At 47.4% G+C, this 19,516-nt stretch overlaps 1 protein-coding gene across 1 annotated transcript; it reads right to left on the bottom strand.

The window, feature by feature from the left end:
• Nucleotides 1–1,528: 1,528 nt before the first annotated feature.
• On the bottom strand, nt 1,529–18,138 carry LOC135526473 (AP-1 complex-associated regulatory protein-like). The gene is made up of 10 exons (XM_064954871.1): nt 17,751–18,138; nt 7,028–7,076; nt 6,894–6,920; nt 6,712–6,737; nt 6,501–6,597; nt 6,088–6,186; nt 4,789–4,853; nt 4,598–4,671; nt 4,266–4,388; nt 1,529–4,065 (listed from the first exon to the last, which is right to left on the bottom strand). Exons 1-10 carry the CDS (start codon nt 17,819–17,821, stop codon nt 3,770–3,772), a joined length of 927 nt encoding a protein of 308 aa, XP_064810943.1. The 5' UTR covers nt 17,822–18,138; the 3' UTR covers nt 1,529–3,769.
• Nucleotides 18,139–19,516: the final 1,378 nt, after the last annotated feature.

Genomic DNA, 19,516 nt, shown 5'->3' on the forward strand with positions numbered 1-19,516 from the left:
TCAGAGTCCAATTATACAGATTTGACAATATTCTTACAGAAAAATGTCATGTGAATGCGAATGTCTCCCACGATTTGTACAAATGTACCTGGGGACTTCACACTAAAAGTCTTGTAGTTCACTCATACTTCAAGTTATCCATCGGAAACTTTGCACATATACTACTGTCGTCTTGTGGACACTATTGGAATTACAACCAGAGTGATGCCTTGAACTGTGACCTTTCTCTTGCACTTTAAAGATGGTGATTTTTGTATTTTCTTCTACCAGATCTATTGTTATATTCTCCTAAATTCAATTCACATTTCCACAAACAAAGTGTTTTCTTTCAAATGGTACCAAGAAATATGCATATCCTTGCTTCAGGGCCTGAGCTACAGGCAGTTAGATTTGGGTATGTCATTGAGACGAAAATTGGAAAAAAGGAGGCTATCCCTAAGACGTTTTTACGTCACCTATGACATTTCAGGAATGATAGTCTTCAACTTTTGTATTGATTTAAAAAAGGCTCCAAATAGTGTAACATGGGTAACAATCAAAAGGTGTATGCCATTTTTGTCCCATATGCGGCACCACGAAGGGTCACAAAAAATTGAAAGAGTAAGAAAAAAACTGCTGTTGCTATATGGACTCAATACGTGACTTTACAATAAGAGTCACATCTGCTGTTGGCCAGAAAGAAAATGTTCTACTAGAAACTGTATTGCTATTTTTAGATGACATTTAAAATAAAGAACAATCTCTCAAAGTAATGATCATTAACAGTTCAAGAAGGTAAAGCATTTACTGTAACAGTACAGTACTTTTGTTATCCAGGAAAAGGAAGCTTTCAAAGTAATTCAGTAAAGCAGAGCTCTTATTGTCTGAGCTATTCTCTCCTTTCATTTATCTCCTGCCAACTCCCACAATCCTTTGAGGGAAACTAGGTTTTCGGGTGCAAGGCTTTGATTGTCTCTAGTCTGCCATTTGTCTTGATTTTCCTCACCTTCACACTTCCATGGTGGAGGTTAGGAAACAACATTTTGTCCGAGGAAAGGTGTTCCCTTAACACACTGCGTAAAACACACACCATTTTATCTCATAATGTTCTGACTGGAAGATAGTGCTCAAAATTCCATCTAGCTACAAGATTTGCTGGGGTACAGTATTTTGTCTGACATGTACAGTATCTGGTTGCCAAACAGCAATAAGTAATAGCTTCCTTCTAGCCACTTGGGACATTTTGTAGAGTGAGTAACTGGGATGTTGTTGTTCCATGGACTACAGTTGTCTTTCAATCAGGCACTGTAATTCAGGTTACTTACTATATATATATACTTATACTTAATCTCAAAGAATGCATGTAGCAATACTGCCACCTGCTGGAGATTTCACCACCCATACTTTTTTGTGTTATGTATTACATTGCATCAGAAATTGATATTTAGATAGTTTGGTAAAAGACAAACATGTAAATAAAAATAATTATACAATACACTAAAACTACACTGCTTATACAGCATTGTGCATTTTTCCAAATTCTCACAGATTAAGGGTTGTAGGATTTATTTTAGTTGCAGTCAAATTGAACAAAAAATGTCATACGGTATTGACAGAATGGCACAGGTGTTGATACATCCTGTTTGCAATAGTATTCAAATAATTAAAGGCTCATAACTACGGGTGTAATCCTAACCTGTGAACAATGAAACAAAAACATTGATAATGAGAGTTGTGTGTCCAATCTGTGTCAAACATGCTTGGATCTCAAATTAGGATTCAGGTCCTTTATCAGCAGGTTAATTGAAAAGGGTAAATTGTCATAATATGTGCTATGACTCAAAAGTAGCCAAATAAAACTGGTTCACTTCAGAAATCCCTTTCCATTATTCTCAGTAACAAATATATTTCTAAAGAGTGGAATGATATGAAATAAGCACACAGCAGTTTAATCCATCCTTGTGATTGCACCCATAATGTACGGTGTCCAACCCTTATCACCATGCTAACTTCCGTTAAAAAAAGGACAGTATCCTTAGAAAACACTACAAACACATACTATAAACCCATCAGTTCACGTAAATCAAACAGTGCATAGATAAGCTGCAATCACAATCCCTCCAATTATTACAGTCTGAACACTTTCTATGGACAAAATATTGTGAATTGAGTTTCATGCCAGACAAATAGGAGGTCCGATTTGGAGTTGGGCCAATGGTGCAGCTGTGGTAATTCTTCACCCCAATTATGATGACACTTTAATTGCTAGAAGCAAATGGCTTGTGTTTCTAGGATGGTGAAGCTACAGGCAGTACAAACAAAGGAAAGTTAAATTCCCTCTCAATAGGGTGAAACAACCTAAATGGTGGCGCTTTGGATTCCCCAGGTACAGTAGGGTTGCACTACGGGGGACAATCGCTGTTGTCACAATCGTCACAACAATTGCAAAATCAAGGTGAGACAGTATTCTGTACAATAAAGCAAAAGTCTCCAAAGTAGGCACACCATCTCCACATTATAAGGGTGTGGTAAGAGGGTCCCCTTTCGCAGTGAGGGAAGACAAAAATGAATTTACTAGTGCACACAAAGAAATTATATATACACATGTATTGGTCCATTTCTAGAAACCTCCTAGAGCATACTGTAGTCTCCAAACAGTTCCTCGTTATTCCTGTCTTCACATCAACCCATTCAATCAAATACAACCATGTCCACTTCCAGTGATCAGGGTTACATTCTTAAAAGGTCTTGAAAGATGTCAGATTGTGCTAAATCTGAAATAAAAGGTGAAATTGAAGAGTTGGAGCCCAAGTTGTACGCTATTGGCAGTGCCCTTGGAAGGAGCAGTACTGGAGACAGATGTTCGTTTAGCCATGTTCTCTTGTAATCGGCTGGTCTTGAGCGTAAAATAAACAATCCACCAGCTGCTCACCATGACAAATCAATCCTAAACGTTAAAAAAAAAAGAATAGAAAAGTCTGACGCTCTAAGATTTAAATGTGTACATAGGGGACTAAGGAATTCTACAAATGTGATGTAGCCAACCTTCACTGTATATAATACAAATTAAAATGTTGGGCACACAAACCTGTCCATAACTTGAGCAGCATTTGACTGACAAACACATTTTGTTTCAAACTAACAATCAAAATGTAGTACTGTGTCCATGATGAGTCCCTTGTTAATTGGAACTGAGAGGATAAACAAAATCGCTAATCTTAAGCACTTGGCACCATTAAAAACACATTGAGTGTACAGACAAGTTGCTACATGATATACTCCACTCCATTAGGGGTTCTCTACATGTTCCATACCAGACAACTGGCAAGCTATGATCCCTGGAGAACCACTGATTAAAATATTCACTTGGCAACAGACAAAATCCTCATCAGCTAACTGTCCTATGACCTGGTTAACAATTTATGAAAGTTGTATTTCCTAGTGATTCAGGCACTGATAGAAGGTTGTTGTTGCTTTTATTGTATGTGTCCCTATGTTGTTTTCAGTTCATTCTAACTGTGAAAACACTATTGCCCTCACAAATAAAAACCCAATCACTACCACACCAAACTAGATCTGGAAATTGCACTTGATTCAATAATGCACTGGATGACATGAAAACGTTGCCAACTAAGGCTTAATTAAAAACAAGAGAAGATTGTCAAATAAAAACTGGTCTACCAGCCAATGAGGACAAACAAACACATTTGAAGTTGATGAGGTGTATAATCAAACATTCACAATGTGGTCTAACATTAGGATTTGACTCTGGATCCCCAGGCGATGGGGACTATCTCTTCTCAGTCTCCCGTGCAGTTATCTCTACCGGTGGTGTTTCCTCAGATGGGGTGTGCATATCCATGACGGGGTTGACAAAGCACTCATATTCAGAGTCCTCTGCATTCTCCTCAGCATAATCCTCGCCGTGAGCGCTTACAAAGTCGTTCTCCCACTCCAGGGCGTTGGAGTCCTCAGAGGCGGAGGCCGTACCGCTGATTGTCTGCTTCTTGCCCGGCCGGAGTGCCGCTCGGAGTATGTCCTCCTCGGTTTTAGACCTCTCCCACGCTTGGACCACCTGATTCATCCCTGAAGACAAGGACAATTTGATACGTCTAGTTAAACATCGCATGGCCATTCAACTGGTGGTTTTGAGAGGGTTGAATTCAACAATTACTGTTGTTGTTCAATGAAACTGCACAGTATGTTCAGGGAATGTATTTTTTGACATGTGACAAAACAGCCAAGTGGACAATAAAAAGACAATAAGTAATTACAAAAGCCCCCACCTTCCTCGTCCTCCCACTCCAGGTCCAGTGAGGTTCCATCATCGTTGGTGGAGCGGGTCTTGGTGTTGAAGTCCCAGCTGCTCTCCGTGTTGGGAGTGATCACATTAGTCTCAGAGGACAGCCCTGATTACACAAACACTGGCTTATCAAATCACAGGTGGTTTCAAAGAGCAAGAAGTCTCAATGAGGCATGACGATTAACTTTCAGGGATACCGAAAATGTTTTATCTTAAAATAGAATGTTGGTATGCACAATTTGAGAGGAACCATTTCAAACACGGAATATAATATATAGGCTACAGAAAATGGTTGTGCTGAAATAGCAGACTCACTGCTGCTCCTGAAGGCTTCTGACATGACTTTCACATGCTGTAGGTAGACATCAAAGTCTTCACCTGAGCCATGCCTAGAACAGAGTCCAACCAGTGGAGGAGAAACAGTCAACAACTCAATTTCATGGTCATACCATCACTGACACACATGGACCTTGAGGTAGCCATTTCTACTTGGTTTATATACTCACTTTCTTGGGTGGGCTGCGCCACCTTGGACTTCTGCCTTGCCTTTTTCCCGTTGTGCAAGCAGTTGCTTTGAAAAATAATTATACCTCAGAAAAACACTTGGTCAAACATGTACATGTAAATAACGATCACTTGAAGATTTGTTAGTTACATGCTGCCATTACCGGCTGTGTTAAAATTAAGGTGGCAGAAAGGCAAACACAGATGAAAAAAATGGAATTAACCAAGGGAAAAACTGTGGAATGAACTATAAAAAAAGCACAGCTTTGAGAAACAACTCAAATATCAAAAGAATGGAAATGAATGGATGCATAGACTAATTTGAGGTTAAGAAATGAAGTGTAGACAAATGCCTTTCCCTTTTGTGTGTGAATTAACTGAGGCAAATCACTACTTCAAAGGACACTTGCCTGGAGGTACGATTTACAAATTCATATTGAGCGACATACCATCGACTACAGTTCTTTAGATTGACAAAGGGGATTGACCTCCAATTTGTGATATTATGTACTTGAAGTGGTAATAAAGACTATTGTTTTCACGATACCAGAAATATGGCTTCTATCCCGGTACCAGGTTTAGTACCACGATACTCGATACCACACCAAAGAAAGAAAGCAGGGAGGACTGTGCTCACAATTCTTTAAAATAGAAAAACAAAATTGGATGTTCTAAGTCCATAACAATGCTTAAACCACATTAGGAGACCAGTTTTGAGGTCTGGGAAAATTCTAAGAGGTTTAGATTTGAATGTGGTTACCCTTTAATTTAAGTGCTCATGCAGTGGTCATGGTTGTTTGGTTAGGTTGTTTGGTTAGCGGTTTTTCTGTAGCTCACGTGATAGAGTTTGTAAAACAAGCGGCTACTGGATTGATGCCAATAATCATGATTCTGCCAGGTAGGCATAAACTTTTAATTTAGAAAGGTTTTTGGGAAAGATGGTCATTATTAGTTTCACTAATGGCTACCACACACAGACGGGCATTCTCATTGCCTCTTCAGAAACTGGCAGAGAATACAAATCACTGATGCTTTCTGTTCAGGTCTTATGTTAAACTTTAGCTAATTAACTAACTTAATAAATGCAATACATTTAGTTGATCTCCAAACATGAGACACATAGAACGACCAACCGAACAATTCTAGTACCGAACTGTTTGATATGTTGTATTATGGAAAAAGTAGACGTTTTGGTGTGCAACACTAATCGAAAGAAGCAGGGGTAGAGCCAAGGAAAAGGTGGGTGAGGCGGAACATGGTAATGAAGGGACGACAGACGCACTCAATAATGGCCGCCTCACCTCCTTTAGCTTTCGCTCGCGTGCCAGTCTGGCGGCCTCACGCTGGGCAGCATTTCTAGCCTCCTCTTCTAGCCTTAACTTCTCCTCTTGTGATAATAACTGAGCAGAAATGACAAAACAAAGAACAAAGTTGAGAACAGAAAACCAAAATTGCAAAACAATACTGAAAAGCAAATACATTTTTTTTAAATCACTCAAAATGTAAATATAACGCTGCTATGAGCACGTAGGCTAAGCATAAACTTATCTTAGATACTGTATCTTGCTACATGAAAGGCAGTACAAAGTTCATAAACGAGAAAGTGTAATGACCTTTGAATTGAACCTTCCATTATCTGTAAGCAAAAAAAAAAAAAAAAAGGTACTATGATTTCTCCAGCCCTTTCAGTGGCACTGTTCTTGTGTAAGCCTACCTCTGCTTGCAACTTCTCGTCTATCAAGTTCTGCTGATCAGAAATTGCAGTATACCGGTGCTCTTTGAGGTGGATGATCTCATCTTCACTGATAGGCCTGGTATCAAAATGAAACAAACATTACCTCAAGCTCATCTTGGTTAAAGCCCTGATTAACATTATTCTTCTAATATGCATTTGTCTGTCCCCCAAAAAAGTTTCAAAAACATACCTGGGACAGCTTTGTGGGCTCTCTGCCTGAAATTAAAATGAGACAACTTAAATACTAAAAGTGGGCAAAGAATCATCCAGAACAGGCCCACAATCATCGTGTCTTCTGTATATCGTCAGCCAATGGCACTCTTTCAGATGGTTTCAATCTAACAAATATGCTCTACATGTTCACACATTTACCTCATCACTCTCAACAAGGTTTTCAAACTGTGAGGAGACAGAATTGCACTGTAAGTACATCATGTTTTTCCAACCAAGTGATGCATGATGAAACATGACATAGGCCTACTTCCAGAAAAATATAAGTATCATACCTCTATTGTGTAATGTTCCCCAGTTGTACTGCTTCTAAAGTATTTGGACCTGTATGGACAGAAATTTAACAATATTGACATCCATTTAGGATGCTTTCGGTCACTGTCATTCATAGCTAGTTCTTTCAACAGAAGAGACGGGCAATTGATGCTGAGACTCAGATTGTTATAAAATAGTTTCTGTAGTTATCTTATGTTTCTTAGCATTCCTGAAACATTAATTTGTTGAATTATAATTTGAACTGAGATATGAAGCCATTTGTTTGCATGCAAATTGGCCATTTGAATTAATAGGACTAATATAATCTTCAATAAATACAGTACCTTTACATCCGATTTGGACCATAATTCTTCCTAACAATGACTAAGACACGAGGAATCCAATATAATTATCAAAACGACCCACAATCCCACCCCGGACAACCAGTATACAGTATCCATTCTGTCTGACAAGTACAAGTAGTATGGAGCTGCTGCTTGGAGTATTGCGTCTTCATCCTATGTATTTTATTCCTTGTGAATCTGGTATTAGAGAAATTAGCCATTGAAGTCTCTTGCATTATTTACCATGCATTGTGAAAGTACCACGTTTTTCCCACTAGATGCCGCTGTTACCGCTACTGTCACCACACCCTTTAATCAATTTTTGCTGGTCTCTTGTGTTTATTAAATGGATCACATCTGATGCTTTGCAACTTTGGGTAGAAAACCAAAAGCTTTTGCTCATTATGAAAAAAAATGTGGTCATCCTCATAATTCAAGCCAGTCCCCCAGGAAAGCAATTCAGTTTGTCCTTCTCTTAGGCTTAATTGGTGTCTAGGAAACGGACCCTCCGTGTGTGGTTTATTTCCATTAGGGTCGAGATTAGTTAGACCATTACTGGCGAACAAGCAAACCATTAGGATACAGCAGTTCTAATGGTTTCAATGTTATGGTCTCTAATGGTCTTCAATGTTAAAAGGCCCAAACACACATTGCATAGTGTTTTGTAATGGTATTGGGTTGGGCTGTGTTTAATGGTAAATGTCACATCACATGTTATTGAAAAAAAGACTTCCATGAATGGTTTATAATTGTATTATTTTATTAGGGTTGTCACAACATTTTAGTCACTAACCAATTTCTCCATCAAATTTTTGGGCTTGTAGGATGTCTAAATATCAGAATTGCTTGATGGGGATAGCCTTCTCAGAGAGATGCCATTTGTTAGACTATTCAAGGAGAGTTGGGTTGAAGCATTAGGTTGCTGAGAGGAGGACAAACAAATGCTTTCATCGAGGACTGGCTTGGCCACACAATTTATTTTCATCATGAGCAAAAGCTATTAGTTTTCTACACAAAGTTGAAAAGAAATGAGACCAGTGAAATGGATAAATGGGTGTTGGCACAAGCCGGAACAGTGGCATCTAGTTAAAGATTAGTTCATCTGTTCTAGTTTGACCGTGTAGCCTGGAACTAAGAACAGCGGGAAACGTTTCCCTTGTCAGCTCCATTATCTGTGCTTCCAAATGTGTGGGGTGGTGGCGGCCCCCGGGTCTGTCTCCTGTGCGCGGCTTTGCGGCCCATCCCGTGGGTGAAAACAGAGTTGGGTGCTGTGGAATCGGTGAGGGTAACCAGAAGTGGTCTTGTGATAATTGTTTGTGTTTCTGCTGGTCCGATGGAGAAGGCGTTAAACGAATGGGGCAAGAAATGTGAATTGTTTTGCACTCAAGAAAAGGGCGCCATTGAAAGGAGTGATAACTGGGGTAGCAGTAAATGTAAAAGTTGACCAATGATTCTTTGACCAAGTGGAAGATTCCCGGTGTTTGTGACGCTCGTCGTTTGGTGCAACGCAGACAAGGTGGTGTGAGTGGTGAAACAGAAGAGTGATGGTCTGTTCTTTTAAGTTTTGATGTTGAGCCTTTGCCTGACAAAGTGATGTTAGGATATATACACATTATCCTGTACGAGCTCTGTGCCGAATACGTTGTTACAGGTGTCAAGCTTATGGGCATGTGGCAGAGGCGTGTAGGGGGGGGTCCTAGGTGTGAGAAGTGTGCAGAAGGGCATGTGGCAGCGGCGTGTGGGGGGGGGGTCCTAGGTGTGAGAAGTGTGCAGAAGGGCCTGTGGCAGGGGCGTGTAGGGGGGGGGGGGGGGGTCCTAGGTGTGAGAAGTGTGCAGAAGGGCATGTGGCAGAGGCGTGTAGGGGTCCTAGGTGTGAGAAGTGTGCAGAAGGGCCTGTGGCAGGGGCGTGTAGGGGGGTCCTAGGTGTGAGAAGTGTGCAGAAGGGCCTGTGGCAGGGGCGTGTAGGGGGGGGGGTCCCAGGTGTGAGAAGTGTGCAGAAGGGCATGTGGCAGAGGCGTGTAGGGGGGGGGGTTCCTAGGTGTGAGAAGTGTGCAGAAGGGCATGTGGCAGAGGCGTGTAGGGGGGGGGTCCTGGGTGTGAGAAGTGTGCAGAAGGGCATGTGGCAGAGGCGTGGGGGGGGGGTCCTAGGTGTGAGAAGTGTGCAGAAGGGCATGTGGCAGCGGCGTGTAGGAGGGAGGTTCCTAGGTGTGAGAAGGGCATGTGGCAGCGGCGTGTAGGAGGGAGGTTCCTAGGTGTGAGAAGGGCATGTGGCAGCGGCGTGTAGGAGGGAGGTTCCTAGGTGTGAGAAGTGTGCAGAAGGGCATGTGGCAGCGGCGTGTAGGAGGGAGGTTCCTAGGTGTGAGAAGTGTGCAGAAGGGCATGTGGCAGCGGTGTGTAGGAGGGGTGGGTCCTAGGTGTGAGAAGTGTGCAGAAGGGCATGTGGCAGCGGCGTGTAGGAGGGAGGTTCCTAGGTGTGAGAAGTGTGCAGAAGGGCATGTGGCAGCGGCGTGTAGGAGGGGGGGGTTCCTAGGTGTGAGAAGTGTGCAGAAGGGCATGTGGCAGCGGCGTGTAGGAGGAAGGTTCCTAGGTGTGAGAAGTGTGCAGAAGGGCATGTGGCAGCGGCGTGTAGGGGGGGGGTCCTAGGTGTGAGAAGTGTGAGAAGGGCATGTGGCAGCGGCGTGTAGGAGGGAGGTTCCTAGGTGTGAGAAGGGCATGTGGCAGCGGCGTGTAGGAGGGAGGTTCCTAGGTGTGAGAAGTGTGCAGAAGGGCATGTGGCAGCGGCGTGTAGGAGGGAGGTTCCTAGGTGTGAGAAGGGCATGTGGCAGCGGCGTGTGGGGGAGGTTCCTAGGTGTGAGAAGTGTGCAGAAGGGCATGTGGTAGCGGTGTGTAGGAGGGGGTTCCTAGGTGTGAAAAGTGTGCAGAAGGGCATGTGGCAGCGGCGTGTAGGAGGGGGGTTCCTAGGTGTGAGAAGTGTGCAGAAGGGCATGTGGCAGAGGCGTGTAGGGGGGGGGGTCCTGGGTGTGAGAAGTGTGCAGAAGGGCATGTGGCAGAGGCGTGTGGGGGGGGTCCTAGGTGTGAGAAGTGTGCAGAAGGGCATGTGGCAGCGGCGTGTAGGGGGGGGGGGTCCTGGGTGTGAGAAGTGTGCAGAAGGGCATGTGGCAGAGGCGTGTGGGGGGGGGTCCTAGGTGTGAGAAGTGTGCAGAAGGGCATGTGGCAGCGGCGTGTAGAAGGGGGGTCCTAGGTGTGAGAAGTGTGCAGAAGGGCATGTGGCAGCGGCGTGTAGGAGGGGGGAGGTTCCTAGGTGTGAGAAGTGTGCAGAAGGGCATGTGGCAGCGGCGTGTAGGAGGAAGGTTCCTAGGTGTGAGAAGTGTGCAGAAGGGCATGTGGCAGCGGCGTGTAGGGGGGGGGGGGGTCCTAGGTGTGAGAAGTGTGAGAAGGGCATGTGGCAGCGGCGTGTAGGAGGGAGGTTCCTAGGTGTGAGAAGGGCATGTGGCAGCGGCGTGTAGGAGGGAGGTTCCTAGGTGTGAGAAGTGTGCAGAAGGGCATGTGGCAGCGGCGTGTAGGAGGGAGGTTCCTAGGTGTGAGAAGGGCATGTGGCAGCGGCGTGTAGGGGGGAGGTTCCTAGGTGTGAGAAGTGTGCAGAAGGGCATGTGGTAGCGGTGTGTAGGAGGGGGGTTCCTAGGTGTGAAAAGTGTGCAGAAGGGCATGTGGCAGCGGCGTGTAGGAGGGGGGTTCCTAGGTGTGAGAAGTGTGCAGAAGGGCATGTGGCAGAGGCGTGTAGGGGGGGGGGTCCTGGGTGTGAGAAGTGTGCAGAAGGGCATGTGGCAGAGGCGTGTGGGGGGGGGTCCTAGGTGTGAGAAGTGTGCAGAAGGGCATGTGGCAGCGGCGTGTAGGGGGGGGTCCTGGGTGTGAGAAGTGTGCAGAAGGGCATGTGGCAGAGGCGTGTGGGGGGGGGTCCTAGGTGTGAGAAGTGTGCAGAAGGGCATGTGGCAGAGGCGTGTAGAAGGGGGGGTCCTAGGTGTGAGAAGTGTGCAGAAGGGCATGTGGCAGAGGCGTGTAGGAGGGAGGTTCCTAGGTGTGAGAAGTGTGCAGAAGGGCATGTGGCAGCGGCGTGTAGGAGGGGGGGTCCTAGGTGTGTGAAGTGTGCAGAAGGGCACCTGGCAGCGGCGTGTAGGGGGGAGGTTCCTAGGTGTGAGAAGTGTGCAGAAGGGCATGTGGCAGCGGCGTGTAGGAGGGAGGTTCCTAGGTGTGAGAAGTGTGCAGAAGGGCATGTGGCAGCGGCGTGTAGGAGGGGGGTCCTAGGTGTGAGAAGTGTGCAGAAGGGCATGTGGCAGCGGCGTGTAGGAGGGGGGTTCCTAGGTGTGAGAAGTGTGCAGAAGGGCATGTGGCAGCGGCGTGTAGGAGGGAGGTTCCTAGGTGTGAGAAGTGTGCAGAAGGGCATGTGGCAGCGGCGTGTAGGGGGGAGGTTCCTAGGTGTGAGAAGTGTGCAGAAGGGCATGTGGTAGCGGCGTGTATGAGGGGTGGGTCCTAGGTGTGAGAAGTGTGCAGAAGGGCATGTGGCAGCGGCGTGTAGGAGGGAGGTTCCTAGGTGTGAGAAGTGTGCAGAAGGGCATGTGGCAGCGGCGTGTAGGAGGGGTGGGTCCTAGGTGTGAGAAGTGTGCAGAAGGGCATGTGGCAGCGGCGTGTAGGAGGGAGGTTCCTAGGTGTGAGAAGTGTGCAGAAGGGCATGTGGCAGCGGCGTGTAGGAGGGAGGTTCCTAGGTGTGAGAAGTGTGCAGAAGGGCATGTGGCAGCGGCGTGTAGGAGGGAGGTTCCTAGGTGTGAGAAGGGCATGTGGCAGCGGCGTGTAGGAGGGAGGTTCCTAGGTGTGAGAAGGGCATGTGGCAGCGGCGTGTAGGAGGGAGGTTCCTAGGTGTGAGAAGTGTGCAGAAGGGCATGTGGCAGCGGCGTGTAGGAGGGAGGTTCCTAGGTGTGAGAAGTGTGCAGAAGGGCATGTGGCAGCGGCGTGTAGGAGGGGTGGGTCCTAGGTGTGAGAAGTGTGCAGAAGGGCATGTGGCAGCGGCGTGTAGGAGGGAGGTTCCTAGGTGTGAGAAGTGAGCAGAAGGGCATGTGGCAGCGGCGTGTAGGAGGGAGGTTCCTAGGTGTGAGAAGGGCATGTGGCAGCGGCGTGTAGGAGGGAGGTTCCTAGGTGTGAGAAGGGCATGTGGCAGCGGCGTGTAGGAGGGAGGTTCCTAGGTGTGAGAAGGGCATGTGGCAGCGGCGTGTAGGAGGGAGGTTCCTAGGTGTGAGAAGTGTGCAGAAGGGCATGTGGCAGCGGCGTGTAGGAGGGAGGTTCCTAGGTGTGAGAAGTGTGCAGAAGGGCATGTGGCAGCGGCGTGTAGGAGGGGTGGGTCCTAGGTGTGAGAAGTGTGCAGAAGGGCATGTGGCAGCGGCGTGTAGGAGGGGGGGGGAGGTTCCTAGGTGTGAGAAGTGTGCAGAAGGGCATGTGGCAGCGGCGTGTAGGAGGAAGGTTCCTAGGTGTGAGAAGTGTGCAGAAGGGCATGTGGCAGCGGCGTGTAGGGGGGGGTCCTAGGTGTGAGAAGTGTGAGAAGGGCATGTGGCAGCGGCGTGTAGGAGGGAGGTTCCTAGGTGTGAGAAGGGCATGTGGCAGCGGCGTGTAGGAGGGAGGTTCCTAGGTGTGAGAAGTGTGCAGAAGGGCATGTGGCAGCGGCGTGTAGGAGGGAGGTTCCTAGGTGTGAGAAGTGTGAGAAGGGCATGTGGCAGCGGCGTGTAGGAGGGGGGAGGTTCCTAGGTGTGAGAAGTGTGCAGAAGGGCATGTGGCAGCGGTGTGTAGGAGGGGGGTTCCTAGGTGTGAAAAGTGTGCAGAAGGGCATGTGGCAGCGGCGTGTAGGAGGGGGGGGGGGTTCCTAGGTGTGAGAAGTGTGCAGAAGGGCATGTGGCAGCGGCGTGTAGGAGGGGGGTTCCTAGGTGTGAAAAGTGTGCAGAAGGGCATGTGGCAGCTGCGTGTAGGAGGGAGGTTCCTAGGTGTGAGAAGTGTGCAGAAGGGCATGTGGCAGCGGCATGTAGGGGGGGGGGGGGGTCCTAGGTGTGAGAAGTGTGCAGAAGGGCATGTGGCAGCGGTGTGTAGGAGGGAGGTTCCTAGGTGTGAGAAGTGTGCAGAAGGGCATGTGGCAGCGGCGTGTAGGATGGGGGGTTCCTAGGTGTGAGAAGTGTGCAGAAGGGCATTTGGCAGCGGCGTGTAGGAGGGGGGTTCCTAGGTGTGAGAAGTGTGCAGAAGGGCATTTGGCAGCGGCGTGTAGGGGGGGGGGTCCTAGGTGTGAGAAGTGTGCAGAAGGGCATGTGGCAGCGGCGTGTAGAAGGGGGGGGGGTTCCTAGGTGTGAGAAGTGTTCAGAAGGGCATGTGGCAGCGGTGTGTAGGAGGGAGGTTCCTAGGTGTGAGAAGTGTGCAGAAGGGCATGTGGCAGCGGCGTGTAGGATGGGGGGGTTCCTAGGTGTGAGAAGTGTGCAGAAGGGCATTTGGCAGCGGCGTGTAGGAGGGGGGGGTCCTAGGTGTGAGAAGTGTGCAGAAGGGCATGTGGCAGCGGCGTGTAGAAGGGGGGTTCCTAGGTGTGAGAAGTGTGCAGAAGGGCATGTGGCAGCGGCGTGTAGGAGGGGGTGTCCTAGGTGTGAGAAGTGTGAGAAGGGCATGTGGCAGCGGCGTGTAGAAGGGGGGTTCCTAGGTGTGAGAAGTGTGCAGAAGGGCATGTGGCAGCGGCGTGTAGGAGGGGGGTTCCTAGGTGTGAGAAGTGTGCAGAAGGGCATGTGGCAGCGGCGTGTAGGAGGGGGGGGGGGTTCCTAGGTGTGAGAAGTGTGCAGAAGGGCATGTGGCAGCGGTGTGTAGGAGGGGGTTCCTAGGTGTGAAAAGTGTGCAGAAGGGCATGTGGCAGCGGCGTGTAGGGGGGGGTTCCTAGGTGTGAGAAGTGTGCAGAAGGGCATGTGGCAGCGGCGTGTAGGAGGGGGGTTCCTAGGTGTGAAAAGTGTGCAGAAGGGCATGTGGCAGCGGCGTGTAGGAGGGAGGTTCCTAGGTGTGAGAAGTGTGCAGAAGGGCATGTGGCAGCGGCGTGTAGGAGGAAGGTTGCTAGGTGTGAGAAGTGTGCAGAAGGGCATGTGGCAGCGGCGTGTAGGAGGGAGGTTCCTAGGTGTGAGAAGGGCATGTGGCAGCGGCGTGTAGGAGGGAGGTTCCTAGGTGTGAGAAGTGTGCAGAAGGGCATTTGGCAGCGGCGTGTAGGAGGGGGGGGGGGTCCTAGGTGTGAGAAGTGTGCAGAAGGGCATGTGGCAGCGGCGTGTAGAAGGGGGGTTCCTAGGTGTGAGAAGTGTGCAGAAGGGCATGTGGCAGCGGCGTGTGGGGGGGGGGGTCCTAGGTGTGAGAAGTGTGAGAAGGGCATGTGGCAGCGGCGTGTAGAAGGGGGGTTCCTAGGTGTGAGAAGTGTGCAGAAGGGCATGTGGCAGCGGCGTGTAGGAGGGGGGTTCCTAGGTGTGAGAAGTGTGCAGAAGGGCATGTGGCAGCGGCGTGTAGGGAGGGGGGTTCCTAGGTGTGAGAAGTGTGCAGAAGGGCATGTGGCAGCGGTGTGTAGGAGGGGGTTCCTAGGTGTGAAAAGTGTGCAGAAGGTCATGTGGCAGCGGCGTGTAGGAGGGGGGTTCCTAGGTGTGAGAAGTGTGCAGAAGGGCATGTGGCAGCGGCGTGTAGGAGGGGGTTCCTAGGTGTGAAAAGTGTGCAGAAGGGCATGTGGCAGCGGCGTGTAGGAGGGAGGTTCCTAGGTGTGAGAAGTGTGCAGAAGGGCATGTGGCAGCGGCGTGTAGGAGGAAGGTTCCTAGGTGTGAGAAGTGTGCAGAAGGGCATGTGGCAGCGGCGTGTAGGGGGGGGGGTCCTAGGTGTGAGAAGTGTGAGAAGGGCATGTGGCAGCGGCGTATAGGAGGGAGGTTCCTAGGTGTGAGAAGGGCATGTGGCAGCGGCGTGTAGGAGGGAGGTTCCTAGGTGTGAGAAGTGTGCAGAAGGGCATGTGGCAGCGGTGTGTAGGAGGGAGGTTCCTAGGTGTGAGAAGTGTGCAGAAGGGCATGTGGCAGCGGCGTGTAGGAGGGGGGTTCCTAGGTGTGAAAAGTGTGCAGAAGGGCATGTGGCAGCGGCGTGTAGGAGGGAGGTTCCTAGGTGTGAGAAGTGTGCAGAAGGGCATGTGGCAGCGGCGTGTAGGAGGGGGGGGGTTCCTAGGTGTGAGAAGTGTGCAGAAGGGCATTTGGCAGCGGCGTGTAGGAGGGGGGGGGTCCTAGGTGTGAGAAGTGTGCAGAAGGGCATGTGGCAGCGGCGTGTAGAAGGGGGGGGGGGGGTTCCTAGGTGTGAGAAGTGTGCAGAAGGGCATGTGGCAGCGGCGTGTAGGAGGGGGGGTCCTAGGTAGGAGAAGTGTGAGAAGGGCATGTGGGAGTGGCGTGTAGGGGGGGGGGGGTCCTAGGTGTGAGAAGTGTGCAGAAGGGCATGTGGCAGCGGCGTGTAGGAGGGGAGGTTCCTAGGTGTGAGAAGTGTGCAGAAGGGCATGTGGCAGCAGCGTGTAGGAGGGAGGTTCCTAGGTGTGAGAAGTGTGCAGAAGGGCATGTGGCAGCGGCGTGTAGGGGGGAGGTTCCTAGGTGTGAGAAGTGTGCAGAAGGGCATGTGGCAGCGGCGTGTAGGAGGGGGTTCCTAGGTGTGAGAAGTGTGCAGAAGGGCATGTGGCAGCGGAGTGTAGGAGGGGAGTTCCTAGGTGTGAGAAGTGTGCAGAAGGGCATGTGGCAGCAGCGTGTAGGGGGGAGGTTCCTAGGTGTGAGAAGTGTGCAGATGGGCATGAGACAAAGGAATGTGTAGCATTAGGGAACGTAGTGGTATGTGTTAGTTGTCAGGGTGCCCATGGTGCTGGGGATCAGAAATGTCCAGTGTGAGAGAGGCAGGTTGAGGCTTCCAGGGTGAGAGTAGTGCAGAAGTTGTCATATGCTGAGGCAGTGAAGAAGGTAGAGGAAGGTGGGTCAAGGGGGAGGGATATTATGTTATGTGATATTATGTTTCAGTAAGATTTCATTTTTAGCATTCATAGCAATGGTTATCAACTGTACCGCAGGGATGGAACGTAAGTCGCAGAGAATTGAGGTTGTGGTGGCAGCTGCAGACGTACAGTATTTGGGAGTGCGAGACTTTACATCAGAAGAGTTACAGAGTGTGTTAAGTGGTGGTGTCCCATCCTTTCAGGTTGTTGGCCTGAGGTTGGACTAAATGTATTTAAATAGTGGAGTAGGGTGGTGTTATTTTTGTATACATTGTTTTGTTAGTGTAGTGTTAGGGTATTTTTTTCTTTCTTTTCAAGCTAAGTATAGTTTAGTCCAAATTGGATGTTGGGTACTATGTGTTTAATATTTTGTGAACCTTAAAAATAAAATGTCAAATTGGGGCACAATCAATTAGCTTAATTTCTCAATGATCAAATTATATTTCAACAAAATAATGTTTCAAGAATGCTAATATCGGTTTCTTACCTACAGAAAAAATGTCTTTACAATCTTGGATTGTGAGTGTCATGGCTTGCTGAAATGACACAGAATGGTGGTTGGTGCAGTCATGCTGTTACCACACTTTGTATCTGCATTGTTCAAATAAATGTGATTTTGTCAAATGTTCAGTGGAAATTGTTAAGATGTCCTTGTGCATAGAGTTGCATGGTTTGTTTAGCTTTGCAATCATTGGTTTTTGTTTGGCATACATTTTAATGGGAAAAATCTGAGTCTCAGTATAATTCTTACCGTGGAATTGCTCAGATACAGCCTGGCATCACAACTGTAACGTTATAGGCCTAACTGATATCAATAACATCAAGCCTGCAGTTTATAACCTACTCAGAAATGTCATTTTCCTTTAAGGAAGCTGGATGCAATGAGTGTCAACAAAATATTTTTCCATATTAGTCAATTGTAATTGAATACAGCATAAAATGCACCATGCATTTACAAAGCCGTGTGTCAGTGCATGGAAAACCCCACATGAAGGGGTGGTGTGAGGAACACTTCAGCTTGCTGCGGGAAACCCTATCTCGTTCGCAGGGAAAGGTAACGTTATATGACATGCGACTCTGGTTCGTAGCTATAATTTCGCTTTCAAAACAACTGGGAATACGAGGTGAAATCATAACGTCAGTGATCTTTTGGTCGTGAAGTTAGTTCCCGAATTGGAATTCCAGAGTTGTTTTTAACACCATCCTAAACTCGGAGATGTCCGTGTTCCCAGTTGTTTTGAACACGGCACAAGCCTTGACACCGTGGATCTTTTTACGTTGATACTGTAATAACTGTATACTTGTGCCTAGCTAACCTTTGCTAGCCAACGTTGGTTTAAAGGGCGTATCACTTACCCGCCTCCTCGTTGTACAATGTTTGCTTCTCTTCTGAAGATTCCAGAACAATAAGCCCAACAGTTTCCCATCGCATTCTGTCAAGATATACCTTCCTTGGGTTGGGTGCTAACAAGCTACTGGCGTACTGGATATTTTCACAAATTAATGGATAGCTAGCACAGATGTACGCTCTTCGACCCGTCGCCGTTAGGCACAGGTATTAGCTCGTAGCTAGCTCATACAATTACAGGGTGACATGACAGCTAATGAGCGATCAAAATATGGACTTTAAAGACGCATTGTATATGTATAGACGCTTGTTGCAACATCAATATTCATCAGGAAAAAAATGTGGCTAGATGGCTACAACTGTGGCTTTCAGAATTCTCATTCAATATTTCCTCTTCCTCGCACGTGACTCGTGTTTACTTAGCTACGGAGACTCATCTGGCTCAAACGACGTGGGCATGCAACAGTTGCAAAAAGAAAATAGCCATCATCTTCTTCGATGAGGTTTAACGGCGGTTGACATCCAAAACATGTTGCATTACCCCAACCTACTAGACTGGAGTACAACTCCCTTATACTTCGCTTGAAAACCATAAATAAACAAATACCCTGCCATCTAACACAACACTCACAAAAAAATAATTAATAAAATAATAAAAAATAACACCACCGTACTCCACTATTTCAATCTATTTAGTCCTTCCTCAGGCCAACAACCTGAAAGGATGGGACACCAAGACTCCTCAAGGTGATATGTTGATCAGTCAGTCAGCAGTCTCCTGCACAAGCCTCTTGTTTCAAGAAATCAACAACTTTTGGGATGCTTATTACTTATTCTTTGTTTTCAAATTGGAGGCATATATTTTGTACAACACTAAAGTAGCCCACATGTATTTTATAAAAGTGTTTGCTCCATTGACAAATGGCTCCCTCTGCGTAATTTTGGCAGGTTGCGTAGAATGTCATTCTTACCTAAAACTATGGATTTCAACACTCAATAACTATGTTTCCATGAATGTGTCCAATTATTTTTGTCGACATTTAGAAAATTGCATGGAAAATAAGAGACATTTGCCTGCTACTGTGTGTTTCCATTGAACGGTCTTGTGTCAATAAAAACTTCTAGCAAAAACCTGGTCGCAAATAAAAATGAAGGTAGCAAACACACAATTTTTTGGGATTAATATTTTGTGGAAACATGTCATTCTGTAAGTACAAAACGTTCCGCAATGTAGCAAATGTTCAAGCGAAGTGAACGCCCTCAGGTAGCCCGTGTGTGATTTTTAAATGGCGGTTGAGAACCAAAAAGTTGCATTGCCACTACCAACTGGACTGGAGTGTAAATACATTACACTTTTTTGCGACACAAAAAGGGTAAAAGAAAGAAAATTACCCTGCCAACCACCACATACCACTACTTTGACCCATAAAACCTAGTGGTCAAACAAGGAAATTGTTCCAATTGTTTTTCCACCATTAATGTTTCCCATAGGGGATTTTAGTAACACTCAATAAAGTCTGTTTCATGTAGGTTTACCCTGGCATGCCATTTTGATAACTGTGGAAATCTCTCTAGGACAAGGTAATTAACAATATATTCACCTGTATATACAACCCCCCCCCCCCCCCTCCCACACACACACACACACACACACACAAATGTTATGTCAATTAGCTGCTAACGTGGTTATAAAAAATAACTACAAATGCCATGAGCTGGACGAGACTGCCGAATCAAGGCAAAGGTAAAAATCTCTGGATTAACTATCTAATGT

The sequence above is a fragment of the Oncorhynchus masou genome, chromosome 32 (assembly GCF_036934945.1).
Source record: "Oncorhynchus masou masou isolate Uvic2021 chromosome 32, UVic_Omas_1.1, whole genome shotgun sequence".
NCBI classification, from domain to species: Eukaryota; Metazoa; Chordata; class Actinopteri; order Salmoniformes; family Salmonidae; genus Oncorhynchus; species Oncorhynchus masou.